Source organism: Seriola aureovittata, chromosome 23 (genome assembly GCF_021018895.1).
Source record: "Seriola aureovittata isolate HTS-2021-v1 ecotype China chromosome 23, ASM2101889v1, whole genome shotgun sequence".
Lineage (NCBI taxonomy): Eukaryota > Metazoa > Chordata > Actinopteri > Carangiformes > Carangidae > Seriola > Seriola aureovittata.
Window position 1 is genome coordinate 18,635,910 of NC_079386.1, and position 19,212 is coordinate 18,655,121.

Below are 19,212 nucleotides of genomic sequence, written 5' to 3' on the forward strand. Positions count from 1 at the left end.
AAGAGGAAGATTAGGACTTGGATTTGGACGACGGGGATCTGGATATGAATAACAGAACTCCATCAAGTTTCTTACTTGACTTTATTATTATTATTATTTTATCTATATATATACAGAGTATATGAGTGTGTCTATGGAAAATAAACTATAATTTCTTCCTTATTTCACCTTTTTAAACTGTATAATTGCAGGTGTAATGCTGTGTAATTTACGGTGTAGAAAAAGTATCAATGCTGATTTAAATTAATGTTTGGACCAAATATTATCAGACACATTTTTACTGTATGAAGCTGACTGACTTGAAACCAAAAGGACTACATCCCACTAACATTGATGTATTAAGTCGACATTACAGCTGCTAAAGTTAAAACAGAAATCATAGTTTCCTGTCCTGATGTTAACTAATGTTGTAACAAAAATGTTCACCAGAATCAGGCACCATTCATTTACAGGAGTTCAGTTGAACTTTAACTTGCCCAATGTAAATAAAAAGCTAATTTCATGTTCACTTTCATCATCATGTCAATTTTATACTGAAAATTATTTGTCAATTTCATAATTTCAATTAGAATTTTGGTAGAAACCACATTTTCAAATATGAATGTAAACATTTGTATTTTAATCATATGAGATATTTCCACACAAATGGAAAATGAAACCTCAGTTGAGTTATTACATTTATTTTTTAGTATTGGCAGCTTGGGACTTTTGTAATAAAGCTGCTGCTAATCTTCATCTTTCAGGTCAGTTTGAGTGGAGGAAGCACAGCGGACCTCAGATCAGTGAAAATCAGAACCACATGGACCGCAGGATCCGCATCCAGGACAACCCACAGACCCAAGTACCTTCAAAAAATGGTAATTTAAAAAAATCTAATATAAATGAGTTCAACGTAAACTGATGAAAGAGTTTTATTATTCACAAAGGAAAGGTTATCTCTGTCCTAAACATCTGGTTTAAAGAGTTAGTTCACACAAAACATTTACCCGATGATACAAAAATATTCTGAAGCACGTCTGCTCTTCTCGTTCAATTGATATTACTTTGACTTGTAAAATTAAAACAAAATGTCAAGACGGTATTCGACTTGTTTCCCGTTGATGTAGTTACTTATTATTTGTAATATTAAATTAATGTTAAATTTAACTTGACAGCCACAGTTCCACATATATAACCGTGTCTAAGTGACGCCTACAACATCCAAGCGCACACACACTCCATTCAGCTGATTGTAATGAAGCTGCTTGTTGTGTGTCAGAGCTGAGCTGAGCTATGATTTAAGAGTGGAGGAGAACGACACAGAGACAGAACATGTCATTTAGTTCAGTTTCTGAACCTGCTGCTTTTAATGAGGGAGAGACGCAGCAAAACGGGACATGCACTTTTTTGGTCATGTTACGTTGCGTTGGGTAAGCTAACGTGTAGAGCTGCCGGGACGTACTGTAACGAAGCACCACTACTTTTTTCTCAAAGTGATGAAATGTTGCTGTCACTGAAATGGTCAAAGTTTTCATATTGACATTTAAGGTGTATTGATTGATATACACTTCACTCGTGATCAAACTGTACATAAAGAAGGCAGAAATACTTCATAAGATCAGCTCTACGTGCGATTACGACAGAGCAGAGGAGTGTAATCGCTTGTTGACCAGCAGAGACAAATGCACTTCTGATGCGAACAGTCATGTAGTCTGTACTGTACTTACACACCATCACCACCCTCGCCGATCATATTGGCTCTCGGCAATTGCACTGGGTGACGACTGGCCGATCTGACTATGGTTAAGGTCGCGCAACCCTGGTACAAATGTGCAAGAATGAGTTTAGTTTTAAAACTAAATTGTGTTACACTTTCATACAAATAACAGTAAATTTGAAACATATAATGTATTTCAACTATGCTGTATTACGCTGTTACAGTTCAACTGAACCAGCAACTCTGCAGTTTCACTTACTGCTGCTGCTTTCAATAGCATGTTTGTGTTTACATATCCTCATATGTCTTACCCTGTTTGACTCATGACTGAATGTCCTGCCACAGAAGCTGCAACTGAACGGTTTCTCTTTCGTATGGATTCTTGTGTGCTGCGTTAACCTCGCCTGTCCTTTAAATTTTCTCCCACAAACATCACAACCAAATGGTTTCTTTCCTGTATGGTCTTTCATGTGCCTCATAAGATCCCTCTTTACCCTAAATCTCTTCCCACAAATATCACAACCAAATGGTTTCTCTCCTGTATGGTCTTTCATGTGCCTCATAAGATCCCTCTTTACCCTAAATCTCTTCCCACAAACATCACAACCAAATGGTTTTTCTCCTGTATGGACTCTAATATGCTTGGTAAGATTACCCTTTAACTTAAAGCCTTTCCCACAAACATCACAACCAAATGGTTTCTCTCCTGTATGGACTCTAATGTGCCTTGTAAGATCCCACTTTTCCTTAAATCTCTTCCCACAAACATCACAACCAAATGGTTTCTCTCCTGTATGGACTCTAATGTGCCTCATAAGATCCCTCTTTACCCTAAATCCCTTCCCACAAACACTGCAACCAAATGGTTTCTCTCCTGTATGGACTTTCACGTCCGCTGTGACATGATGCTGTCGGTAGAATTCTTTCCCACCAACATCAGAAACAAATGGTTTCTCTCCTGTATGGGCGTTGGTGTGCCACCTAAGATTCGTCTGTCCCTTAAATCTTGCTCTGGTTTCCTTCCAATCAATGTCACTGTCTTCAGTCTCGGAGGACTGTGAGACCTGTTCATCTGTGTCTGGTTGAAGATGACCATGTGGATCTAAGTTCCTGTCTGGTTTATATCTTCCACAGTCCTCTCCATCAGCCTCTGTTTCCATCTGCTGAGCTGAGCTGCTGGATGGAGGCTCTGCCTCTCTGCTCCTTTCAGTTCGGCTTGGATGAGGCTGTGAAGACTGAGGTTTCTCTTCATCATCTTCATTCTTCACATGGACAGGAGTGAGTGGGACCTTGGTATCATGAGCCTCCTCCAGCCTTTGAAGCTGTTCTCCCTCCTGACTGGTCCGGAGTTCCTCCTGTTCCTCTTTAAGACGTGGGTTCTCTGGTTCCTCCTGATCCAGACGAGGGCTCAACTCAAGGGGAACCTCTTCTTTAATCAGGAACAGATACTGAACATCTGTAGGGAACAATGAAACACACGCATTATGGACAATTCATATTAGCTGTGTTTCAAACGTATGAACTTTCCCCAGGAACCAGGAACCTTTTGAGGAACTGTGCGCGTTTCGACCACAGGAACCAAGGTCTAAATTTAGTTCTGGGGTAATTGATCAACCCCCAAAAAGGTTCCTGGTCAGGGGGTTGTACTTTCCAAGGGTCCAGTACCTTTACTTGGGTGAACTGACCATTTAAAGTTATAATATATAATTTTTCCACATTAAAATGTCTCAAGGTGACTATACCTGTGTTATATATTTTTTGAGTTGTAATCTTAAATTATCCCCAATATTTCCAGCAATTCTCAAACCAAGACAAATACATGATTTTACTGTGGTAAAGCTGTGTCATTTGGTCGCCTGTCATTGATAGCACATCCCCTATATGCATGGGTCGGCGCTGTGGTTGCCTGCCAGAAACTCAAAATTGACTTTTATCTAGTTGTATGCCACATACACTTTTTACACGTTGGTTGTTTTCAACTATATATTTTAACCACATGAAGGATTTAAGTCATTGGACGTCTGGATCTTATGTTATCAGAAAGAAAAGCTGAGTAAATGTTTGACAGCTCAGTTCCCAGCTGCTGGAGACGTCCGCTGATGTGTACACTGAAATGAGTCGGTAAATCACAGATTTTTTTAAATGATAAACCACTTTCGTTTGCCAGTTTTAATCCCCTGATCCATTTGTTATGGCGAAGAGGAAACTTCTGTGGATAATTCAGATGCTAGTAAACACCTGTTGAACGTCTGTGTTATAAGTTATTTAAGAGACAAAGGTAAGCCGTCTCAATTATCAGCTTCTCTGAGACGTCATGTGTCCACTGAAAAGCATCAGTGAATCACAATTTTTTTGGCATTTTTTCTTTTATCTGTCCGTCGTACAGCGTCAGTGAAACACTGACTGTAAATGTGAAACTGTTTTATTGATTGTTTTTTACAGTTCTAATGACCAGGTCTATTTGATTTCCAGAACGACGGACACTGAAGGAATCGAAACTGGGAGAAGATGACGGTAATATAGACAACAACTCCCATGAGCCCACACTATTTCATGACGTCATCCAACAACATCTTTTGTCATTATTTGAATTGAGAGACACCTAGAGGCTGAAGTTACATACTGTGCGTTTAAAGGACAGAGATGACCTTTCCTTTGTGAATAATAAAACATTGTCCCCAGTTCCCCATACATTTATTTTAATTCACTTTTTAAATTACTTTCTTTTGAAGGTACTTCGGTCTGTTGGTTCTCCTGGAATCGGATCCTGAGGTCCACGTGGTTCTGAGTTTCACTGATCTGAGGTCCGCTGTGCTTCCTCTGCAAATACTGACCTCTGGAGGAAAAAGACCTGGAATCAAATGTATAAAAATATATTGAATCGAGAATCAATTTTGAATCGAATCTTGAGATTTTCTGAATCGTGCACCCCCAGTATACATGTGGACAAAATAATAATGACAACAAAAGTTAAGTAGGAACCTTGATGGAGTTCTGTTATTCATATCCAGATTCTTGTCGTACTCATCTTCGTTATCCTCTTCATCATGGCGGAGTCTCCTGCTGCACTTCACACCTGAACAAAAAGCAGAAATCAATTATTTCCACTATAGATTGCTGAAAACGTTCGTAACTGTGAGTATTTTATTTTGAAAATATTGAGCAGAAGTGATATTGTTTATTCTAGCTCACTAAAGCCAATTTTACAAAAAAGATGAAACAATCTTTTTTTTTATCATCATAGGAGTACTAGTATCAACAGTATCAATACTATTGTTATTATTTACACAGAGCAGCAACACGTGGGGAAAACAACCATGAATCTGCGGTGATCAACAGCCCGCCACAGCTTCGCGCTGCAGAGGACGATTCACTCAGAAACAGAGGAAACTTTGTGGTTCTTGGATTTAAAATTTTACGCCTAAAACAGAATGACCAACCGGCTTTGTTGAGTATGACCCGAGGCTGCAGGAGAAGCTCCAGCTGTCTCCTCTGCCGGTCGATCTCCTGTCTGAGGCCCGACGCCTCCTCCTCGTACCCGGCTACGAGTCCGTCCACGGCCGCTAAGATTTCCTGGGAGGCGGCGGCGAGTCTCTCGGTAACAAAACCTCTCAGAACCTCGGACTTAGACATTTTACTGCAACTCTCGCTTCAATCCGCCGCGTTTCATGGACAATCTTACTTGACTATTCTCCCTCGCAGCGCTGCCCATTTCCGGTTTCGGTACGTGCTTTAATGTCATCCGAGTAGAAACCGCGACCCGCGCTAATCTTTACTTTTCATCTTTCTTCGCGCGGGTCGCAGGTTTCTACTCGGATGACGTTTGTGCTCGCACCCAAACCGGAAAGGTTTCATTGGGCTGTATTAAAACTTTCCATACAGTACTTCAGCTGTAGTTACCGTGATGAGGAGAGACGCAGCGGACACAGCGGAGAGTTGCAGTGAAATGTTATTGTTTTAATAAAAGTGTAACACAAGTTAACTGTAATATCCTTATTAATTTACATTTGTATTTCATTTTATTGTTTAACAGGGTTTAACCTCTGCCCTTTCTGTATTGTTGAATATTTGAAAATCTAATAAAAAGTTAATAACAGTGTCATTCCAACCACAATTCATTCTGCACTGTAGATCTGTTAATAAGGAAAAAGGCGCCCTGCACCACTTGTGCTAACCAATATTTAAGCAGGAGTGATGCAGCCGTCATCCTATCAGATCAGCCAGACATTTGCCTTATTGCTATGAAACAGCTGTTTTATAATATATTTACCTTGAAACTCACTCCACAAATCATCACCTGTACCTGGGTACTTGACAAATATGCGGTCTTTGTAAAACACCATTATGTTTTATGTAGAGTGAAATTAGATATTTGAGAAAAATGAGAGGGTCACTAAATTTTACTATTCTTTTACTTTTTGTTTGAACAGTTTTGCTAAACTGTACCGTACCCTATTTTGTGAAAATGTGGAGGAAAAAGTATTCTTAATTTTATTAAAAGTAATAATACAACAATGTAAAAATTATTACAAGTACTACATTTAAATCATCAACTAAATGTACAAAATCTTCTCCCCTTGATTGGGAAAACACTTCAACATCCAGCCATCACCCAAAGTCTCAAAGCAATACAACAATATTGTACAGTTACAACTTGTTTCATCAGTAACTGAAATAAATTAAGTCTGAATTTATTTCTCAAACAAAAATACATAAACTCAGACTGTCACAATGACAAAATAATTTAGTATACAGATAGATATGGGCAATAATGAAACCCAGTTAAACAATAGAAAAATACAAACGTGTAAGAATGACATAGAACAATACCGTTGACTTGTGATACACTTTCATACAAATTTCACCGGTGAATGTTACCTATGCTCTGCATTTCAATGATGCTGTGATGAGGTCTTCCAGTTCATTTCAACCAGCAACTGTGAAGCTTCAGTTACTGCTGCTGCCCTCAGTAACATACTTGTGTTTACATGTCTTCATATGGTTAACGCTGGTTGAACGATACATAAATTGTTCACCACAAAAACTTCAATTCAAAGGTTTCTCTCCTGTATGAACTCTCATGTGAACCTTAAAAAGCCACTGTCTATGAAATCTTTTCCCACAAACATCACAACCAAATGGTTTCTCTCCTGTATGGACTCTCTGGTGCACCGTAAGTTCGCCCTGTCGTGGATATCTTTTCCCACAAAGACTGCAACTGAACGGTTTCTCTCCTGTATGTACTCTCATGTGCATCTTACGATGTTGCTGTTGGTTAAATCTTTTCCCACAAACATCACAACCAAATGGTTTCTCGCCTGTATGGACTCTTGTGTGCACCGTAAGATGATCCTGTCGGTGAAATCTTTTCCCGCAAACATCACAATAATATGGTTTCTCTCCTGTATGGATTCTAATGTGCTTAGTAAGATTCCTCTTCCCCTTAAATTCCTTCCCACAAACAGTGCAACCAAATGGTTTCTCTCCTGTATGGATTCTAATGTGCTTAGTAAGATTCCTCTTCCCCTTAAATCCCTTCCCACAAACAGTGCAACCAAATGGTTTCTCTCCTGTATGGACTTTCACGTCCGCTGTGACATGATGCTGTTGGTAGGATTCTTTCCCACCAACATCAGAAACAAATGGTTTCTCTCCTGTATGGGCGTTGGTGTGCCACCTAAGATTCGTCTGTCCCTTAAATCTTGCTTTGGTTTCCTTCCAATCAATGTCACTGTCTTCAGTCTCGGAGGACTCTGTGGCCTCTTCATCTGTGTCTGGTTGAAGATGACCATGTGGATCTAAGTTCCTGTCTGGTTCAGATCCTCCACAGTCGTCTCCATCAGCCTCTGTTTCCATCTGCTGAGCTGAGCTGCTGGACGGAGGCTCTGCCTCTCTGCTCTCTTCAGTTCGGCTTCGATGAGGCTGTGAAGACTGAGGTTTCTCCTCATCATCTTCATTCTTCACATGGACAGGAGTGAGTGGGACCTTGGCATCATCAGCCTCCTCCAACCTTTGAAGCTGTTCTCCCTCCTGACTGGTCCGGAGTTCCTCCTGTTCCTCTTTAAGAGGTGGGTTCGCTGGTTCCTCCTGATCCAGACGAGGGCTCAACTCAAGGGGAACCTCTTCTTTAATCAGGAACAGATACTGAACATCTGCAGGGAACAATGAAACACACGCATTATGGACAATTCATATTAGCTGTGTTTCAAACATATGGACTTTCCCCAGGAACCAGGAACCTTTTGAGGAACTGTGCGCGTTTCGACCACAGGAACCAAGGTCTAAATTTAGTTCCGGGGTAATTGATCAACCCCCAAAAAGGTTCCTGGTCAGGGGGTTGTACTTTCCAAGGGTCCAGTACCTTTACTTGGGTGAACTGACCATTTAAAGTTATAATATATAACTTTTCCACATTAAAATGTCTCAAGGTGACTATACCTGTGTTATATATTTTTTGAGTTGTGATCTTAAATTATCCCCAATATTTCCAGCAATTCTCAAACCAAGACAAATACATGATTTTACTATGGTAAAGCTGTGTCATTTGGTCGCCTGTCATTGATAGCACATCCCCTATATGCATGGGTCGGCGCTGTGGTTGCCTGCCAGAAACTCAAAATTGACTTTTATCTAGCTGTATGCCACATACACTTTTTACACGTTGGTTGTTTTCAACTATATATTTTAACCACATGAAGGATTTAAGTCATTGGACGTCTGGATCTTATGTTATCAGAAAGAAAAGCTGAGTAAATGTTTGACAGCTCAGTTCCCAGCTGCTGGAGACGTCCGCTGATGTGTACACTGAAATGAGTCGGTAAATCACAGATTTTTTTAAATGATAAACCACTTTCGTTTGCCAGTTTTAATCCCCTGATCCATTTGTTATGGCGAAGAGGAAACTTCTGCGGATAATTCAGATGCTAGTAAACACCTGTTGAACGTCTATGTTATAAGTTATTTAAGAGACAAAGGTAAGCCGTCTCAATTATCAGCTTCTCTGAGACGTCATGTGTCCACTGAAAAGCATCAGTGAATCACAATTTTTTTGGCATTTTTTCTTTTATCAGTCCGTCGTACAGCGTCAGTGAAACACTGACTGTAAATGTGAAACTGTTTTATTGATTGTTTTTTACAGTTCTAATGACCAGGTCTATTTGATTTCCAGAACGACGGACACTGAAGGAATCGAAACTGGGAGAAGATGACGGTGATGGAGACAACAACTCCCATGAGCCCACACTATTTCATGACATCATCCAACGCCATCTTTTGTCAATATTTGGATTGAGAGACACCTAGAGGCTGAAGTTACATACTGTGCGTTTAAAGGACAGAGATGACCTTTCCTTTGTGAATAATAAAACATTGTCCCCAGTTCCCCTTACATTTATTTTAATTCACTTTTTAAATTACTTTCTTTTGAAGGTATTTCGGTCTGTGGGTTCTCCTGGAATCGGATCCTGAGGTCCACTAGGTTCTGAGTTTCACTGATCTGAGGTCCGCTGTGCTTCCTCTGCAAATACTGACCTCTGGAGGAAAAAGACCTGGAATCAAATGTATAAAAATATATTGAATCGAGAATCAATTTTGAATCGAATCTTGAGATTTTCTGAATCGAGCACCCCCAGTATACATGTGGACAAAATAATAATGACAACAAAAGTTAAGTAGGAACCTTGATGGAGTTCTGTTATTCATATCTAGATTCTTGTCGTACTCATCTTCGTTATCCTCTTCATCATGGCGGAGTCTCCTGCTGCGCTTCACACCTGAACAAAAAGCAGAAATCAATTATTTCCACTATATATTGCTGAAAACGTTCGTGACTGTGAGTATTTTATTTTGAAAATATTGAGCAGAAGTGATATTGTTTATTCTAGCTCACTAAAGCCAATTTTACAAAAAAAATGAAACAATCATTTTTTTTATCATCATAGGAGTACTAGTATCAACAGTATCAATACTATTGTTATTATTTACACAGAGCAGCAACACGTGGGGAAAATAACCATGAATCTGCGGTGATCAACAGCCCGCCACAGCTTCGCGCTGCACGATTCACTCAGAAACAGAGGAAACTTTGTGGTTCTTGGATTTAAAACTTTACGCCTAAAACGGAATGACCAACCGGCTGTGTTGAGTATGACCCGAGGCTGCAGGACAACCTCCAGTAGTCTCCTCTGCCGGTCGATCTCCTGTCTGAAGCCCGACGCCTCCTCCTCGTATCCGGCTACGAGTCCGTCCACGGCCGCTAAGATTTCCTGGGAGGCGGCGGCGAGTCTCTCAGTAACAAAACCTCTCAGAACCTCGGACTTAGACATTTTACTGCAGCTCTCGCTTCAATCCGCCGCGTTTCGTGGAAAATCTTCCTCCCTCCAAGTGACTATTGTATCGCCGCGCGGCACTTTTTCGGTTTGGGTACGTGCTTTAATATCATCCGAGTAGAAACCGCGACCCGCGCTAATCCTTACTTTTCATCTTTCTTCGCGCGGGTCGCAGGTTTCTACTCGGATGACATTTGTGCTCGCACCCAAACCGGAAAGGTTTCATTGGGCTGTATTAAAACTTTCCATACAGTACTTCAGCTGTAGTTACCGTGATGAGGAGAGACGCAGCGGACACAGCGGAGAGTTGGAGTGAAATGTTATTGTTTTAATAAAAGTGTAACATAAGTTAACTGTAATATCCTTATTAATTCACATTTATATTTCATTTTACTGTTTAACAGGGTTTAACCTCTGCCCTTTCTGTATTGTTGAATATTTGAAAATCGAATAAAAAGTTAATAACAGTGTCATTCCAACCACAATTCATTCTGCACTGTAGATCTGTTAATAAGGAAAAAGGCGCCCTGCACCACTTGTGCTAACCGATATTTAAGCAGGAGTGATGCAGCCGTCATTCTATCAGATCAGCCAGACATTTGCCTTATTGCTATGAAACAGCTGTTTTATAATATATTTACCTTGAAACTCACTCCACAAATCATCACCTGTACCTGGGTACTTGACAAATATGCGGTCTTTGTAAAACACCATTTTGTTTTATGTAGAGTGAAATTAGATATTTGAGAAAAATGAGAGGGTCACTAAATTTTACTATTCTTTTACTTTTTGTTTGAACAGTTTTGCTAAAGTGTACTGTACCCTATGTTGTGAAAATGTGGAGGAAAAAGTATTCTTTATTTTATTAAAAGTAATAATACAACAATGTAAAAATTATTACAAGTACTACATTTAAATCATCAACTAAATGTACAAAATCTTCTCCCCTTGACTGGGAAAGCACTTCAACATCCAGCCATCACCCAAAGTCTCAAAGCAATACAACAATATTGTACAGTTACAACTTGTTTCATCAGTAACTGAAATAAATTAAGTCTGAATTTATTTCTCAAACAAAAATACATAAACTCAAACTGTCACAATGACAAAATAATTTAGTATACAGGTAGATATGAGCAATAATGAAACGCAGTTTAACAATAAAAGAAAATACAAACGTGTAAGAATGACATAGAACAATACCGTTAACTTGTGATACACTTTCATACAAATTTCACCGGTGAATGTTACCTGTGCTCTGCATTTCAATGATGCTGTGATGAGGTCTTCCAGTTCATTTCAACCAGCAACTGTGAAGCTTCAGTTACTGCTGCTGCCCTCAGTAACATACTTGTGTTTACATATCTTCATATGGTTAACGCTGGTTGAACGATACATAAATTGTTCACCACAAATACTGCAATTCGCAATTGCAATGAACTCTCATGTGAACCTTAAAAAGCCACTGTCTATGACATCTTTTCCCACAAACATCTCAACCAAATGGTTTCTCTCCTGTATGGACTCTCTGGTGCAACGTAAGTTTGCCCTGTCGCGTATATGTTTTCCCACAAAGACTGCAACTGAACGGTTTCTCTCCTGTATGTACTGTCATGTGCATCTTAAAATGTTGCTGTCGGTTAAATGTTTTCCCACAAACATCACAACCAAATGGTTTCTCTCCTGTATGAACTTTCATGTGCCTCGTGAGGGTTGCATTTTCCATAAATCTCATCCCACAAACATCACAACCAAATGGTTTCTCCCCTGTATGAAGTTTTATGTGTCTATTAAGATTCCTCTTCGCATTAAATGTCTTCCCACAAACACTGCAACCAAATGGTTTCTCTCCTGTATGGACTTTCACGTCCGCTGTGACTTGATGCTGTTGGTAGGATTCTTTCCCACCAACATCATAAACAGATGGTTTCTCTCCTGTATGGGCGTTCATGTGCCACCTAAGATTCGTCTGTCCCTTAAATCTTGCTCTGGTTTCCTTCCAATCAATGTCACTGTCTTCAGTCTCGGAGGACTGTGAGACCTGTTCATCTGTGTCTGGTTGAAGATGACCATGTGGATCTAAGTTCCTGTCTGGTTCAGATCCTCCACAGTCGTCTCCATCAGCCTCTGTTTCCATCTGCTGAGCTGAGCTGCTGGACGGAGGCTCTGCCTCTCTGCTCCTTTCAGTTCGGCTTCGATGAGGCTGTGAAGACTGAGGTTTCTCCTCATCATCTTCAGTCTTCACATGGACAGGAGTGAGTGGGACCATGGCATCATCAGCCTCCTCCAACCTTTGAAGCTGTTCTCCCTCCTGACTGGTCCGGAGTTCCTCCTGTTCCTCTTTAATGTTTGGGCTCTTTGGTTCCTCCTGATCCAGACGAGGGCTCAACTCAGGGGGAACCTCTTCTTTAATCAGGAACAGATACTGAACATCTGCAGGGAACAATGAAACACACACATTATGGACAATTCATATTAGCTGTGTTTCAAACGTATGAACTTTCCCCAGGAACCAGGAACCTTTTGAGGAACTGTGCGCGTTTCGACCACAGGAACCACAGTCTAAATTTAGTTCCGGGGTAATTGATCTACCCCCAAAAAGGTTCCTGGTCAGGGGGTTGAACTTTCCAAGGGTCCGGTACCTTTACTTGGGTGAACTGACCATTTAAAGTTATAATATATAACTCTTCCACGTTAAAATGTCTGTGTTATATATTTTTTGAGTTGTGATCTTAAATTATCCCCAATATTTCCAGCAATTCTCAAACCAAGACAAATACATGATTTTACTATGGTAAAGCTGAGTCATTTGGTTGCCTGGCAATAATAGCACATTGCCTATATGCATGGGTCGGCGCTGTGGTTGCCTGCCAGAAGCTCAAAATTGAATGTGAAACTTTTTTATTAATTGTTTTTTACAGTTCTAATGATCAGGTCTGTTTGATTTCCAGAACGATGGACACTGAAAGAATCAAAACTGGGAGAAGATGACGGTAATGGAGACAACAACTCCCATGAGGCCACACTATTTCATGACGTCATCCAACACCATCTTTTGTCATTATTTGGATTGAGAGACACCTAGAGACAGAAGTTACATACTCGTTTAAAGGACAGAGATGATCTTTCCTGTGTGAATAATAAAACATTGTCCCCAGTTCCCCTTACATTTATTTTAATTCACTTTTTAAATTACCTTTTTTTGAAGGTACTTCGGTCTGTGGGTTCTCCTGGAATCGGATCCTGAGGTCCACGTGGTTCTGAGTTTCACTGATCTGAGGTCCGCTTTGCTTCCTCTGCTCTAACTGACCTCTGGAAGACAAAGACCTGGAATCAAATGTATAAATGTATTGAATCGAGAATCAATTTTGAATTGAATCTTGTGATTTTCTGAATCGAGCACCCCCAGTATACATGTGGACAAAATAATAATGACAACAGAAGTTAAGTAGGAACCTTGATGGAGATCTGTTATTCATATCCAGATTCTTGTCGTACTCATCTTCGTTATCCTCTTCATCATGGTGGAGTCTCCTGCTGCACTTCACACCTGAACAAAAAGCAGAAATCAATTATTTCCAGTAAATATTGCTGAAAATGTGCGTGACTGTGAGTATTTTATTTTGAAACTATTGAGCAAAAGTGATATTGTTTATTCCAGCTCAATAAAGCCAATTTTACATAAAAATGAAACAAGTGAACGTGTCACAATCATTTTTCATCATTATTAGTAGCAGTATCAACAGTATCAATACTATTGTTATTATCTACAATAGTAGAACGTGCTGGTTCTGTCCTACATGTTCTGCCAAAGCTTGACTAGTTGTTAAATCCTGAATTAGAAGCATCTCTGCAAAACTCCATCCTGAAAATTTGCTATTCAATTCCCTTTATGTTAAAGCTAAAGTCTGTATGTGCTGAAGACATGATACAACACCTGAACATAAAACACCTGCGTCTAACCGCACATCTGGCATGCAACACAACCAGAGAGCAGCAACACGTGGGGAAAACAACCATGAATCTGCGGTGATCAACAGCCCGCCACAGCTTCGCGCTGCAGAGGACGATTCACTCAGAAACAGAGGAAACTTTGTGGTTCTTGGATTTAAAATTTTACGCCTAAAACAGAATGACCAACCGGCTTTGTTGAGTATGACCCGAGGCTGCAGGAGAAGCTCCAGCTGTCTCCTCTGCCGGTCGATCTCCTGTCTGAGGCCCGACGCCTCCTCCTCGTACCCGGCTACGAGTCCGTCCACGGCCGCTAAGATTTCCTGGGAGGCGGCGGCGAGTCTCTCGGTAACAAAACCTCTCAGAACCTCGGACTTAGACATTTTACTGCAACTCTCGCTTCAATCCGCCGCGTTTCATGGACAATCTTACTTGACTATTCTCCCTCGCAGCGCTGCCCATTTCCGGTTTCGGTACGTGCTTTAATGTCATCCGAGTAGAAACCGCGACCCGCGCTAATCTTTACTTTTCATCTTTCTTCGCGCGGGTCGCAGGTTTCTACTCGGATGACGTTTGTGCTCGCACCCAAACCGGAAAGGTTTCATTGGGCTGTATTAAAACTTTCCATACAGTACTTCAACTGTAGTTACCGTGATGAGGAGAGACGCAGCGGACACAGCGGAGAGTTGCAGTGAAATGTTATTGTTTTAATAAAAGTGTAACATAAGTTAACTGTAATATCCTTATTAATTTACATTTGTATTTCATTTTATTGTTTAACAGGGTTTAACCTCTGCCCTTTCTGTATTGTTGAATATTTGAAAATCGAATAAAAAGTTAATAACAGTGTCATTCCAACCACAATTCATTCTGCACTGTAGATCTGTTAATAAGGAAAAAGGCGCCCTGCACCACTTGTGCTAACCGATATTTAAGCAGGAGTGATGCAGCCGTCATTCTATCAGATCAGCCAGACATTTGCCTTATTGCTATGAAACAGCTGTTTTATAATATATTTACCTTGAAACTGACTCCACAAATCATCACCTGTACCTGGGTACTTGACAAATATGCAGTCTTTGTAAAACACCATTTTGTTTTATGTAGAGTGAAATTAGATATTTGAGAAAAACTAGAGGGTCACTAAATTTTACTATTCTTTTACTTTTTGTTTGAACAGTTTTGCTAAACTGTACCGTACCCTATTTTGTGAAAATGTGGAGGAAAAAGTATTCTTTATTTTATTAAAAGTAATAATACAACAATGTAAAAATTATTACAAGTACTACATTTAAATCATCAACTAAATGTACAAAATCTTCTCCCCTTGACTGGAAAACACTTCAACATCCAGCCATCACCCAAAGTCTCAAAGCAATACAACAATATTGTACAGTTACAACTTGTTTCATCAGTAACTGAAATAAATTAAGTCTGAATTTATTTCTCAAACAAAAATACATAAACTCAAACTGTCACAATGACAAAATAATTTAGTATACAGATAGATATGGGCAATAATGAAACCCAGTTAAACAATAAAAAAAATACAAACGTGTAAGAATGACATAGAACAATACCGTTAACTTGTGATACACTTTCATACAAATTTCACCGGTGAATGTTACCTGTGCTCTGCATTTCAATGATGCTGTGATGAGGTCTTCCAGTTCATTTCAACCAGCAACTGTGAAGCTTCAGTTACTGCTGCTGCCCTCAGTAACATACTTGTGTTTACATGTCTTCATATGGTTAACGCTGGTTGAACGATACATAAATTGTTCACCACAAAAACTGCAATTCAAAGGTTTCTCTCCTGTATGAACTCTCATGTGAACCTTAAAAAGCCACTGTCTATGAAATCTTTTCCCACAAACATCACAACCAAATGGTTTCTCTCCTGTATGGACTCTCTGGTGCACCGTAAGTTCGCCCTGTCGCGTATATCTTTTCCCACAAAGACTGCAACTGAACGGTTTCTCTCCTGTATGTACTCTCATGTGCATCTTAAGATGTTGCTGTTGGTTAAATCTTTTCCCACAAACATCACAACCAAATGGTTTCTCGCCTGTATGGACTCTTGTGTGCACCGTAAGATGATCCTGTCGGTGAAATCTTTTCCCACAAACATCACAATCATATGGTGTCTCTCCCGTATGGACTTTCATATGCCACTTAAGATTCCCCTGTCCCTTGAATCTTTTCCCACAAACACTGCAACTAAAGGGTTTCTCTTTTGAATGGACTTTCATGTGCCCATTAAGATCCCCCTGCCGCCTAAATCGTTTCCCACAAACATCACAACCACATGGTTTCTCTCCTGTATGGATTCTAATGTGCATTGTAAGGTCCCCCTGCACCTTAAATCTTTTCCCACAAACATCACAACCAAATGGTCTCTCTCCTGTATGGACTCTCATGTGCCCAGTAAGATGATCCTGTCGGTAAAATTCTTTCCCACAAACATCACAACCAAATTGTCTCTCTCCTGTATGGGCTTTCATGTGCCACCTAAGATTCCCCCGCACCTTAAATCTTTTCCCACAAACATCACAACGAAATGGTTTTTCTCCTGTATGTTCATTCATGTGTCTCTGCAGAACACACTTTCTGCTAAATTTGTTCCCACACTCAGAGCAACTGAAAATTTTCTCACCAGAGTTACATCGTTTATCACTTACATGGACTTCTTTACTTTTCAAACCTGACTCAGGTGCTCTGGTTTCCTTCCAATCAATGTCACTGTCTTCAGTCTCGGAGGACTCTGTGGCCTCTTCATCTGTGTCTGGTTGAAGATGACCATGTGGATCTAAGTTCCTGTCTGGTTTATATCCTCCACAGTCGTCTCCATCAGCCTCTGTTTCCATCTGCTGAGCTGAACTGCTGGACGGAGGCTCTGCCTCTCTGCTCTCTTCAGTTCGTCTTGGATGAGGCTGTGAAGACTGAGGATCATCATCATCATCATCTTCATTCTTCACATGGACAGGAGTGAGTGGGAACATGGCATCATCAGTCTCCTCCAACCTTTGAAGCTGCTCTCCCTCCTGACTGGTCCGGAGTTCCTCCTGTTCCTCTTTAATGTTTGGGCTCTTTGGTTCCTCCTGTTCCACACGAGGGCTCAACTCAGGGGGAACCTCTTCTTTAATCACGAACAGATGCTGAACATCTGCAGGGAACAATGAAACACACGCATTATGGACAACTGTGACTTCATATAGTCTTTACTGAATGTCAGTGACATCAGTGATGATTCTTTTGCAGATTTGCAACATTCATTCTGAAAACAAGCAGCAGTGGAAGAAGAAGTATTCAGGTCCTTCATTAAAAGTAATAGTCCGACAAAGTAAAAAATAAGTGATTAGAAGTAAAAGTTCTGCAATTAAAATCCTTCTAATATGAAATATTTGTTTCTATTATTCCTTTCTGTCATTAGGTTCATCTATTGTATTATTAAGATCTTAATGGGTCATGGTGGAAGGCAGGTGCGTGATTCTTGTGAGTAAACTATTCAGAAGTTCTGTTGAAAGTTACTTCCTTCTCCAGTTTTCTTCACATAGTTTTCTAGGCTTTTCAGTTTTCTGCCATTTTGCCGCTTTGCTTTTTTCCCCTTTTGTTGTTTTTGACCATGTGTTCTTTGTCATTTCTTTTGCCACATGATTTTCCTTTGTCTACACATACTATCTTTATGTTACAAGTCAAGGAGTCAACATAAACTAGAGATAAACTGTGCTTTTCACTCTATCCTACACTGTCTCCAGTTCCCATTAAATTTATATTAATCTAATTCATAAAATTACCATTTTTTGAAAGTACTTCAGTCTGTGGGTCCTCCTGGATGCTGATCCTGATCTGAGGTCTGCCTTGCTTCCTCTGCTTAAACTGACCTCTGGAGGAAAAAGACCTGAAAGATGGAAGATAATGTCCTGATATTAGTTAGTTTCCAATTAAAACTTTCATTACAAAATCAGTTAAAGTCAGGACAGGAAACTTAGATTTCTGTTTTAACTTTAGCAGTTGTAATGTCGACTTAATACATCCGTTGTGACTGGGCTGTAGTCCTTTTGGTTTCAAGCCAGTCAGCTTCATACAGTAAAAATGTGTCTGATATTATCTGGTTCAAAAAATTCATTTAAAACAGCGTTAATACTTTTGCAACACGGTAAATCAGACTCATTGAGTTTTAAAGGAGAAAGTAATAGAATAGACACACAAATATATTATTTAAATATGTAGACAAAATAATAATGATAACAATAGTTATGTACGAACCTTGATGGCTTCCCATTATTCAGATACATTTTCTCATTGTCCTCATCTTCATTCTCCTCTTCCTGTACATGGCGGAGGCCCCTGCTGCACTTCACACCTGAACAAAATGATAGTTTATTCCAGCTCACTGTAGCCAACTTTATATAATCTTTTTATTTATATATCTGAAACCAACTTTAATGTGGCTAATTCACTGCCCGTAAATTCGGCATGTAACATAACCACAGAGCAGCAAGACATGTGGCGGAAATAACCCTCAATCTGTGGACTTCGTTCATAAACAACCCGCCACAGCTGCAGCGCTGCAGAGGATGTCGCACTCGGAAACAGAGGAAAATAAAGATAATTTCAAAATAAAAACCAAAATTATGAACTCGTTAGTCCATTATAACAACGCCGATTTAAAGAGCACGTCGCCTTGATTAAAGAACCGTCTTATTTTTGTAATTACAGGTATGTACATGTGTTGACAGCCCGAGTAAATGTTAAATTATAAGATATTAAAATGTAGTTCGACGCGGCCTCTTCCTCTACAAACTGAGACTTTCCGGTTCCTGGATTTAGATCTTTACGCCAAAAACAGAATGACCAACCGGCTTTGTTGAGTATGACCCGAGGCTGCAGGAGAAGCTCCAGCTGTCTCCTCTGCCGGTCGATCTCCTCTCTGAAGCCCGACGCCTCCTCCTCGTACCCGGCTACGAGTCTGTCCACGGCCGCTAAGATTTCCTGGGAGGCGGCGGCGAGTCTCTCGGTAACAAAACCTCTCAGAACCTCGGACTTAGACATTTTACTGCAGCTCTCTGCCGTGTCCGCTGCGTCTCTCCTCATCACGGAAACCATCGTTTAAGCAGCCTTTTGTATGGAAAGTGTTGCTAACTTCTAGCATTGTTTACTAGCTTGACACTTTTCCGGTTTAGGTACGGCCATAAATGTCATCCGAGTAGAAACCGAAACTTTTTTTCTTCATCA

At 40.2% G+C, this 19,212-nt stretch overlaps 4 protein-coding genes across 6 annotated transcripts; all 4 read right to left on the reverse strand.

The window, feature by feature from the left end:
* Positions 1 to 818: 818 nt before the first annotated feature.
* LOC130164283 (zinc finger protein 501-like) lies at positions 819 to 5,413 on the reverse strand. Of its 2 annotated transcripts, XM_056368920.1 has the most exons (4): positions 5,137 to 5,413; positions 4,679 to 4,772; positions 4,417 to 4,547; positions 819 to 3,152 (listed from the first exon to the last, which is right to left on the reverse strand). In XM_056368920.1, exons 1-4 carry the CDS (start codon positions 5,327 to 5,329, stop codon positions 1,948 to 1,950), a joined length of 1,623 nt encoding a protein of 540 aa, XP_056224895.1. In that variant the 5' UTR covers positions 5,330 to 5,413; the 3' UTR covers positions 819 to 1,947. The 2 variants fall into 2 exon arrangements, with proteins under 2 accessions (XP_056224895.1, XP_056224896.1); XM_056368921.1 differs by lacking the exons at positions 4,417 to 4,547; positions 4,679 to 4,772.
* Positions 5,414 to 5,585: 172 nt separating this feature from the next.
* LOC130164284 (zinc finger protein 260-like) lies at positions 5,586 to 10,102 on the reverse strand. Its single transcript, XM_056368922.1, is given in 4 exon segments — positions 5,586 to 7,848; positions 9,113 to 9,243; positions 9,375 to 9,468; positions 9,828 to 10,102. Coding segments are annotated over 4 exon segments (1,623 nt in total). The 5' UTR covers positions 10,021 to 10,102; the 3' UTR covers positions 5,586 to 6,643.
* LOC130164273 (gastrula zinc finger protein XlCGF57.1-like) lies at positions 9,405 to 19,147 on the reverse strand. Of its 2 annotated transcripts, XM_056368902.1 has the most exons (5): positions 18,837 to 19,147; positions 18,244 to 18,340; positions 17,772 to 17,875; positions 16,656 to 17,140; positions 9,405 to 9,468 (listed from the first exon to the last, which is right to left on the reverse strand). In XM_056368902.1, exons 1-5 carry the CDS (start codon positions 19,081 to 19,083, stop codon positions 9,463 to 9,465), a joined length of 939 nt encoding a protein of 312 aa, XP_056224877.1. In that variant the 5' UTR covers positions 19,084 to 19,147; the 3' UTR covers positions 9,405 to 9,462. The 2 variants fall into 2 exon arrangements, with proteins under 2 accessions (XP_056224877.1, XP_056224876.1); XM_056368901.1 differs by lacking the exon at positions 9,405 to 9,468 and having other exon boundaries at positions 15,066 to 17,140.
* LOC130164292 (zinc finger protein 3-like) lies at positions 10,865 to 14,441 on the reverse strand. The gene is made up of 4 exons (XM_056368936.1): positions 14,165 to 14,441; positions 13,480 to 13,573; positions 13,220 to 13,350; positions 10,865 to 12,456 (listed from the first exon to the last, which is right to left on the reverse strand). The coding sequence occupies exons 1-4, from the start codon at positions 14,355 to 14,357 to the stop codon at positions 11,519 to 11,521; spliced, it is 1,356 nt and encodes a 451-aa protein (XP_056224911.1). The 5' UTR covers positions 14,358 to 14,441; the 3' UTR covers positions 10,865 to 11,518.
* Positions 19,148 to 19,212: the final 65 nt, after the last annotated feature.

What these genes read in the sequence shown, in the direction of transcription:
- LOC130164283 (XM_056368920.1), bottom strand. Translation starts at nt 5,329, where the DNA reads ATGTCTAAGTCCGAGGTTCTGAGAGGTTTTGTTACCGAGAGACTCGCC. An exon ending in AATAACAGAACTCCATCAAG is followed by an intron (nt 4,548 to 4,678) that starts GTTCCTACTTAA and finishes ATTTGATTCCAG; the next exon opens with GTCTTTTTCCTCCAGAGGTC. An exon ending in CGAAGTACCTTCAAAAGAAA is followed by an intron (nt 3,153 to 4,416) that starts GTAATTTAAAAA and finishes TGTTCCCTACAG; the next exon opens with ATGTTCAGTATCTGTTCCTG.
- LOC130164273 (XM_056368901.1), bottom strand. Translation starts at nt 19,083, where the DNA reads ATGGTTTCCGTGATGAGGAGAGACGCAGCGGACACGGCAGAGAGCTGC. An exon ending in GGTCATACTCAACAAAGCCG is followed by an intron (nt 18,341 to 18,836) that starts GTTGGTCATTCT and finishes CATTTTGTTCAG; the next exon opens with GTGTGAAGTGCAGCAGGGGC. An exon ending in TGAAGTACTTTCAAAAAATG is followed by an intron (nt 17,141 to 17,771) that starts GTAATTTTATGA and finishes TGTTCCCTGCAG; the next exon opens with ATGTTCAGCATCTGTTCGTG.
- LOC130164292 (XM_056368936.1), bottom strand. Translation starts at nt 14,357, where the DNA reads ATGTCTAAGTCCGAGGTTCTGAGAGGTTTTGTTACCGAGAGACTCGCC. An exon ending in GGTCATACTCAACAAAGCCG is followed by an intron (nt 13,574 to 14,164) that starts GTTGGTCATTCT and finishes CTTTTTGTTCAG; the next exon opens with GTGTGAAGTGCAGCAGGAGA. An exon ending in CGAAGTACCTTCAAAAAAAG is followed by an intron (nt 12,457 to 13,219) that starts GTAATTTAAAAA and finishes TGTTCCCTGCAG; the next exon opens with ATGTTCAGTATCTGTTCCTG.